Source organism: Phoca vitulina, unplaced genomic scaffold, assembly GCF_004348235.1.
Source record: "Phoca vitulina isolate PV1807 unplaced genomic scaffold, GSC_HSeal_1.0 scaffold54, whole genome shotgun sequence".
Classification (NCBI taxonomy): Eukaryota; Metazoa; Chordata; class Mammalia; order Carnivora; family Phocidae; genus Phoca; species Phoca vitulina.
The window spans coordinates 6,626,924-6,636,352 of record NW_022589757.1 but is presented as its reverse complement, the minus strand read 5'-3'; the positions used below and the strand labels follow the sequence as shown (position 1 = coordinate 6,636,352).

The 9,429-nt window shown below is 40.3% G+C and overlaps 1 protein-coding gene across 1 annotated transcript in view; it reads left to right on the top strand.

The window, feature by feature from the left end:
* FMN2 (formin 2) overlaps positions 1–9,429 on the top strand; it is a 382,777-nt gene that overhangs the window by 32,438 nt on the left and 340,910 nt on the right. The window contains exon 2 of the mRNA XM_032389271.1: positions 1,322–1,488. Coding sequence (XP_032245162.1) covers positions 1,322–1,488 — 167 coding nt within the window. The remainder of the gene's footprint in view (positions 1–1,321; positions 1,489–9,429) is intronic.

The following is a 9,429-nucleotide window of genomic DNA, read 5'->3' as shown; positions in this document are numbered from 1 at the left end:
GGCTCTCTATTCTGTTCCATTGATCTATGTGTCTGTTTTTGTGCCAGTACCATACTGTCTTGATGATGACAGCTTTGTAATAGAGCTGGAAGTCCGGAATTGTGATGCCGCCAGCTTTGCTTTTCTTTTTCAACATTCCTCTGGCTATTCGGGGTCTTTTCTGGTTCCAGACAAATTTTAGGATTATTTGTTCCATATCTCTGAAAAAAGTGGATGGTATTTTGATGGGGATTGCCGAAGGCAGACTCTTAACTGACTAAGCCACCTAGGGGCCCCAAGAGGTGTAGATATTAAGCAAGTATACACATGATTAATTAAAATCACTAATTACACAAAGTACTAAGAAGGCACTTAGTACTTCCAACAAATGGAAGGGGGTGACTGGAGTCTTTTCTGGCTAAGTGATTTTAATCTAAATTTGAAGAATGAGGGAGGGGCAGGAGCAGGGCAAGAACTGAGGGAGTAGTTATGGCCCTGAAAGAAGTCCTAGCGATTTTCCATTTCTTCTACCAGAGTTGACTAATGGAGAAATCAGCTAAATCAATTTCTAAAGGATAATAAATTAGAGAGCAAATAGTATCAGAAATGAATTAGGGACTTCTGGTCATTATGTTGTCCCAGATGAATCTAAGGTACAGCTAGGATTGAGAACCATCACACTAGGTGGACCCAGGCCCTCTGGGGTCCTCAGCTGGTGGCCTCCTCCTATGCATCTCTTTTCCTGTCTCTTTTAGGGAAATAAAAACTGAAGTTTGCACCTACCCTAGAGCTATGGTTCTGAGGAGTATGTGAGAAAATTTTGAGCCTGTCACGTTCCTCTTCAGGGTGATGAATTGGCTGGCCAACTCTTTCCTCAGGGGTTAGGGACTTTGCCTGCCTCCTGTCTCCTCATTCCCTGCCCCTCCCCATTGCCATGCCAGAGACTGAATATCAGTCACTGACATTTCTTAGCCCACTTGGTGGTTGGTAACTGCTCCCTTAGAGAGCCATCAGTAGGGTAAACAAAGAGAGGAAGAAGGGCTACCAATGAAATCCAAAAGGTTGGGCACTTCTTCAGGTGGAAAATGTATAGTCCATCCTGTGATCATCCTCTTTTGGGGCAGGACATGTTTTGGGGGTTGGGAGAGCAAACTAGAGCTGCCTTTTCCCATATGGAAACTCAGGCCTCAGACTGCAGATTTTCTCTGTGATTGAGAAGCACCTCAGTAGCCTTGGCAACAGTGATGCTCACGGGTTGTGTTTTCCAGGCCTCACTCCTCCGGGAGGGTTCTGAGCCAGGTGACTTGCCGGTGCTCCTTCCTAATGATTGTTTCATCTGCAGGGCGAACTCTGTTGGAGAAGCTATTCAGCCAGCAGGAGAACGGGCCTCCAGAAGAAGCAGAGAAGTTTTGCTCCCGGATCATTGCCATGGGTCTTCTACTTCCTTTCAGTGACTGCTTCAGGGAACCGTGTGATCGAAATGCCCAATCAAGTTCAGCTCCGTTTGATGTAAGTAGGAACATTGACTTCAGTCTGTGAGGCAGATTGCAGTCGAAATAGCAGCTGTGATATGTGTCTGCCCAATCACCCTACAATTTAAAAACCGACATGTGATGCAAGCCACCATCCTCCCCTCAGCCACTCAGCAACTCAGCATGTCTGTTTCTATGCTTTCCTTCTTGACTAGAGCAATCTGAAGTATATTGGCCAAACCTCCTTTTCTTAACAGATGGCCACTTTGGACAGTTTTCTAGCCTGCTTTAATCAGTGATGATTTTAAAGTGGCTCGAGTCAGGACTACTGACTTTGCTGGTCGAGGACATTACTTCAGAAGCAGTACCATAGGGCCAGAGCTTTGTTCCCAGTGGGCTGCAGGTTTCCATGGATGCCTAGAACACTATTTCAGTGCGTTCTTAGCTCATCTGTGTACTAACCATTGGTATGAAGCAGCATTGTCCGCTTTCTCCCCAGCTCCCATTCACCAGGGGAATTAATACTGCAGGACAGTAATCCAAAAGGCATATTCGTAATTCCTAATGAGTATCAGGACGGCTGGATTATTGTTTTCAAGCCAGGGTATTGCTAATCTTTCTCAGGTATGTGGTACATGTGTGACATGGTAGTTGTGTTGAGTATGCATCTAAAACCCAGATATATCAGAATTCTCCTATATGATTTTCTCATAAGAAAATTGAAGGTTTAATTGGCTCACTTGTGTGGAGCCCAGATATTTGTGAGGCAGAGTAATGGGTTCTCATCCATATGGGTTAGTTACAGTTGTCTTTGCTTCCAACTATATATATCCTTCTGTGCCTTCAGTGTATATGCTATTGACCAATGAATGAGATAATAGTGAGTTTTGAAAGACAATGAAAATGAACCCTGACTGAGATCAAGACGTGAGAGTAAATAATAAAATGTCTATATGTCCTGTATTTCTTCTTTCTCTTCTTCATGCATTATAACCTATGTTCTTCCTTGATTCTCCCTTCAGTATTAAGAAAATTAATCATGTAAAATATTGTGAGATCTTCTTGATGCTTCCCATGTGAAAGGAGATTCCTCAGGATGTGCTGTGACTTATGAAAGTTCCTTCTTAAGATCTTTTTATTTATTCAATTATTTTTTTAAATGACATATAGCTAATTACTGCTAGGTAGATCTTTTTTTCTATAGGGAGAATTGGATAATTTAAATTTTTTCCTCCCCCCCCCCTTTTTTTGGTGAGAGGTGTGTGTTATTATAGAGACAGAATCTGGGGACAGTGGTGGCTAAAAGTCTTGTAGAGCTGTGTTCTAGAAAATATATCAATTTACGAGTTGGATTTAAAATCAACATGGTACAGAGAAAGGCAAACCCTAGCCATGTCTAAAGCTTACCTTTTGACTGAAACTATTCCCGAGCTGACTGCATTTTCTTCTCTTAAAGTTTAGAAGTAAACAGTCTTATCATTCAAAAAATGTGAAATTGGAATAAACTGAAAAGAATAGGGTAATTCTCTACCTTCTTCTTTTTTTTTTTAATCACTGAACTGGCTGCCTCTTATTTCCCACCTCCTCTCCATCCTTGTGTTAGAGAGTAGTAATTCCTCCCATCATTGTCTATTTGGAGGACAGTTGAGTGTGGCATGCAGAGGGAAAAGCAAACAAAAAATACAATCCCTTAATATGGTGGTGAGTAATTTCCTTATAATGGGGAATTTGTTTCCCCCAACTTTATGCGATTGCATTTTCTCCTTACTTTATTTGTTGGCTCTGTAATACATCTTTACTCCCCCTGCCAAACTAAACCCAAAACAAATATGAAATTAAAGGCACTCTAGTAAGAAATGTTATTCCATATACTTAAACAGCAGGTCAGTCACAGAACTGTGCATTTGCTATATGCACAGTCAAGGATTTTCTTCAAAACTCAGGTGAGGTGGCAATACAAGGAGTTATGTAGACTGAGATATTAGTGGAGGAATGGGGAGAAATGCACTTATCTGTGTGGAGAGAAGTTTCTGATAATTAGTCTCTCTGCTGATTTCCAGAAAATTGCTGTTGGGAGGATTTCTAACCAACAATTCTCTTGAGGACAGTTGCCTTCGAGACATAACACCATGTGGGAATAAACTCATAACTGGCACTCTTCCCACCCCCAAATTTGTTCCCTAAGAGCATCTGATTCCCTCCCCCTTCTCCTCTCTCCATTTATACACATAATTAAAGCAATAAAGAGTTTTGATTTAGGGTCTTACTGATATGGTTTATAGATTAGACTTCTTCATTCAACCCTTCTTAGTCCCATGTTATATTATACATTTTTAGGGCCTAACATTTTGCTTTAGAAATGCTATAGAAAATATGAAAGGACTGACATTTTCTCTTCATCTTTTAATTTGGTTAAAATTTTGAGAACCCTAAAAGGCAAAGAGCTTTGAATGATAAGTTAATTCATTCACAAATGCTTACCAAATACATTCTATAGGCAGTGGTTTAGACTCCAGAGATACATTAGTGAGGAAGAGAAATAAGATTTCTTTCTTTCTTTCTTTTTTTTTTTTGAGAAATAAGACTTCTGTTCTCCTGAAATTTAGATCCTTATCACAGTGGGGAGAGACCCATAAAAAACAAAATCCAAAAACCAACAACAAAAAACTGAAACTAGAGCAAGAACAAATAAAAGCATAGGTCATGAATTTACATCAGGTTCTAATAAATGCTATAAAGGAAATAAACCCTAGTAATATGATACGGTCAATGAGGGTGGAGTAGGGTGAATGTAAAGGAAGCCTCACTAAGGACCTATGATGGGAGGCCTGAGGGAAGGTCATTCTAGGAAGCTCACCTGGCAAGTACAAAGGGTCTGCGGAGAGCATAGGCATGACCTAAGCAAAGCACAGTCTTAGTGCCTATGAAGCTGAAATTTCATGAGTCGAGGGCAGAAAGGACGTGGGGTCGGAACGTGCAGGGTCTTGAAAGCCATGGAAGGAAAACTTTTTTTTTTTTTTAAATTAGGAGCTTTTTGAAGGTTTTGTGCAGGGGAAGAATGTATTTTACGTGGATCACAGCCTGGTCTCTGGATAATGGAGTAGAGGGGGCAGAAGTAGACGCAGAAACACCAGCTGGGCTATTGCAGTAGTTGAGTCAGGGATGGTGGTGAGGGAGTTAGAGATGAGTCCTTAGGTATGGGATGGATTCTGGAGGCACAGCTGGTGGGACTTCTGCTGGGTTAGACATGGGGGCAACGGAAAAAGGAAGTGAAATATAACTTCTTGGTTTTTTATTTTAAGGAGCTGGGTGGAGGGTTGTGTGATTAATTGAGATGAAGAAGACAGGTCCGGTTTAGGAGGAAAATGTTGTAAGGCCAGAACTAGTGCTTGTTATATACTTTGCTTGAATAAAATTCTGTTAATTTAGAAGGCTAATACCGAGCATGTAAACTGACAAACATAAACTTTTGCTTTTTGCTGGTGGAATGATGTTGACTTTATCAGCCAATCAAAGTTAGGGCCATGATACTCAAAGATATTTCAGCCATCAGAAGGGCTGGGAGCCCTTTGCATAGCCATGTCTTCATAACAGAAATGAAGACTGAGCTCCTTTAAGGGCCTAATAGCATTGTCCATTACCTTTTTCTATTTCCATTACTAATCTGGGGACGCAGAAGCTATCACCTTACTTCTTATTCTCTGAGAGTAGCCTCACATTTGCCTTTTTTGTTTCTTTTTGTTTTGTATCTCAGAATTCTTTTTTTTTTTTTTTTAAAGATTTTATTTATTTATTCATGAGAGACAGAGCGAGAGAGAAAGGCAGAGGGAGAAGCAGGCTCCCAAGGAGCAGGGAGCCCGATGCAGGACTCGATCCCAGGACCCTGAGATCATGACCTGAGCCGGAGGCAGACGCTTAACCATCTGAGCCACCCAGGTGCCCTGTATCTCAGAATTCTAAACTAGATCATTTCTTTCTTTTTTTTAAAGATTTTATTTATTTATTTGAGAGAAAGAGAGAGAACAAGCCGTGGGGAGGGGCAGAAGGAGAGAGAGAGAGAGAAGCAGATTCCCTGCTGAGCAGGAAGCCCAGTGTGGGGCTCGATCCCAGGACCCCGGGATCATGACCTGAGCCGAAGGCAGACGCTTAACCGACTGAGCCACCCAGGCAACCCTAAGCTAGATAATTTCTAACAAGAGAAAACACATGCTAATACAACTGCTTAGTAGATTGTCTTGTTTAATTGTAGGTCATGGTATTTTTTTTTTTTGTGGTGAGGAAAGACTTTTTTTCTTTGTGGAGTGTTATAGTCATTTCTCAAGTGTGAGAAAATATATCTCTCCTGAAAATGTTTACTGTAAATCCTTAGAAATAGCAAAACCTTCACTATTATGACACACATTATTATGATACACACAGTTGACCCTTGAACAACATGGGGATTAGGGATGCCAACCCCCTACACAGTTAAAAATCGACATATAACTTTTGACTTCTCCCAAATTTAACTCCTAATGGCCTACTGTTGATTGGAAGCCCTATCAATAACATAACAGTTGATTAACACATTTTGTTAAATGTATTACATACTGTGTTCTTATGATAAAATAAGGTAAAGAAAAGGAAATGTTATTAAGAAAATCATAAGGAAGGTAAATACATTTACTGTACTATAAAAAATCCACATATAAGTGAACCCACCTAGTTCAAACCTTAGTTTTTCAAGAATCAACTATAATTTGCAGTTTTGGGCCCCTGCCTTGCTACCTGTGGACGAGATAAGCCAGTCCTCAGCTTATGGCTGACCACAGGCCCAGGCTCATTGCCTGTTAGGTGTAGATGGAGGTCATTTTGCAAGAATAGGTCCAGTAATATAGTCCCTTAAGATTCCTTTCCTTGGGGCGCCTGGGTGGCTCAGTCAGTTAAATGGCTGCCTTCGGCTCAGGTCATGATCTCAGGGTCCTGGGATCGAGTCCCACATCGGGCTCCCAGCTCGGCGGGGAATCTGCTTCTCCCTCTGCCCTCCTCCTTGCTCGTGCTGTCTCTCATGCTCTCTCTCCCAAATAAATAAATAAAAATCTTTTTTTTTTAAAGATTTTATTTATTTATTTGACAGACCAAGAGAGACAGTGAGAGAGGAAACACAAGCAGGGGGAGTGGGAGAGGGAGAAGCAGGCTTCCCGCCCAGCAGGAAGCCCAATGCGGGGCTCGATCCCAGGACCCTGGGATCATGACCTGAGCCGAAGGCAGACGCTTAACTGACTGAGCCACCCAGGTTCCCCAATAAATAAAAATCTTAAAAAAAAGTTAAAAAAAGATTTTTATTTATTTGAGAGAGAGAGGGAGAGAGAGAGAGAGAGGGAGAGCATGGGTGGAGGGAGCTGCAGAGGGAGAGGGACAATCAGACTTTCCGCTGAGCAGGGAGCCTGACTTGGGCTTGATCCCAGGACCCTGAGATCATGACCTGAGCCCAAGTCAGATGCTTAACCAACTCAGCCACTGAGGTGCCCCTTCTTTTGAATACTTTTATTCATATTAGATTTTTCTGAGTCGTATTCATCAGCGGCTGTTTTCCAGCAAATTACAGTTATCTCACATAATTGTTGATTATCCGTTAGCAAGCTCTTTTAGGAGGATTTCTTCAATCATCACTGTGTCAGATATCACAGTATCTCTTTACAACACAAAAAATATAGCCCAAAGATTTTGGCTGGAATAGATGATTATACCTACTTAATCCTTTAGAATTGATTTTATTTATTTATTTATTTGTTTATTTATTTGTTTTTAAAGATTTATGTATTTATTTGAGAGAGTGAGAAAGAGAGAGCATGGGGGGAGGGGCAGTGGGAGAGAGAGTCTCAAGCAGACTCCGTGCTAAGTGCAGAACCCCATGCAGGACTCGATCCACAACCCCGAGATCACAACCTGAGCAGAAACCAAGAGTGGGCCGGTCAACCTACTGTGCCACCCAAGTGCTCCAAGAACTGATTTTAATAGTCTTTGTAGTAGAATATTTTTGGATACTGAGCTTTTTTGGGTTTGGCAGATTTTGCTAATTTTGCCAAATATGTAGTATTTAGTAATCCCTATGTTTACCAGATGGGTGGGCGTTTCTTGCTATGTATGTAAATGGACGTATGTTTAGATGACTGTATTAGTGACGCTAGAAGTAAAGGGAAGGAAGACATAAAAATTTAGGCTGAAAAGGAATAAAGGAAACACAATCCTGAACCTGTTGGAAAAATAATTCATTGATCAAAACCAGTAGTGGTCTCTACCAGAAAACTAATGAAATGTACTCTGCTCACTGTCACCAGAAGCCAGAATTGAAGACTTAAGTGAATAAATAGAAATGATCATTTGTATTTGAATCCAGTTTTTTTCAGAGTAGGAAGATGCTTGGATGCTATTTAGTGAAACCCACACACATCTTTTACTGAGAAGCAGTAAAAGCCAACACATCTTTCAGCTCTAGGAGAATGTACACATGCACACACACACACACTTATATAACACACATATATTATTAATTTACTTTTATTTTGAAACATTTAAATTATTTTAGCTGAACATTTCTTTTCTTTGCAGACTTCTCTCTAATCTCAACATAGGAGTCAGGAGTAAAATAGATTTCATTTACCGAAATTCATTTTGTAGCCACACTTTACATCTATTCCATACTCAGAAAATCATTGCCTAAACTCATGAGAAGCAGGGTGACAATAGTAGGTTGAAACTATAATCTTTTCCCTCAGTTTTATTCAGTTTAGTTTTTGTTTGTTGGTTTAATTTTAAGGACTTAAAATGTGTCTAAGGTACTCTATTCACCTGGTTAAAGAACAGCTCTGCTTCTCACCCTGGCCCCTCCCACTCCAGTCCTACTCCTGTCTGGTTCTCCTTGTTCTTGTTCTTCTGGTTTTGACTCTGGTATTTTAAGTTTGCTGATTCAGTTTGGTTAGCGACACTGCTATTGCCTTTAGGCTGTCACAGATTAGGATTTAGGTATTTCCCGACACTTCCCTCCCCTCCGTTCCTTCCAGTACAGTTAATACTGCTCTTCTAGCTTCCCTTTAATAATTCTTCCTTGAACTTTAAATAATATGCTCCAGATTATTTTGTTGTTGTCTCACCAACTTCAGATAATGTCTGCTGCAGCCCCAACCACCTCATACAATTAGGCGACCAGTGTCTACCTTTCCCTCCTCCTAGTCTGAACCTGAACTGTTCTAGCTTCTACCAAGAGCACATTTATCCTTAGGGTATATTTTTAAGGTTAATTTTTAATTTTATTTTAAGAGTTGAAAACATTTGGACACTGTAACTATTGCCCTGCAGAGGCAATAGCATGCTCTGATTTCATTTCTTTCTTAATATCCCAGTATCACAGCCCCCAGGCCACTCAAACATGGGTGTTCCTAGGGTTAAGTTCCAATGGATTCTGTTATTTTAATAAACAATCACTTGCTCAAAAGTATCCCATATTTAGTTCAGTTTACATTGGATTTGTCCCTTTTTTTTTTAAAGATTTTATTTATTTATTTGACACAGAGAGAGAGAGAGAGAGGACAAGCAGGGGCAGAGGGAGAGGGAGAAACAGACTCCCCACTGAGCAGGGAGCCCAACGTGGGGCTTGATCTCAGGACCTTGAGATCATGACCTGAGCTGAAGGCAGATGCTTAACCGACTGAGCCACCCAGTGGGAGCCCTCATCTAGTACAACAAAGTTTTATTTTATTTTATTATATTTTGTTTTATTTTATTTTATATATTATATTATATTATATTATAAATTATATTATATTATATTAATATTTTGGGAGAAGAAACCTGTATCTATCTATCTATATTCCTCCTTTTCTATCTTCCTCCTTTTCTATCTTCCTCCTTTTCTTTCTTTCTTTCTTTCTTTGTCTTTCTTTCTTTCTTTGTCTTTCTTTCTTTCTTTCTTTCTTTCTTTCTTTCTTTCTTTCTTTCT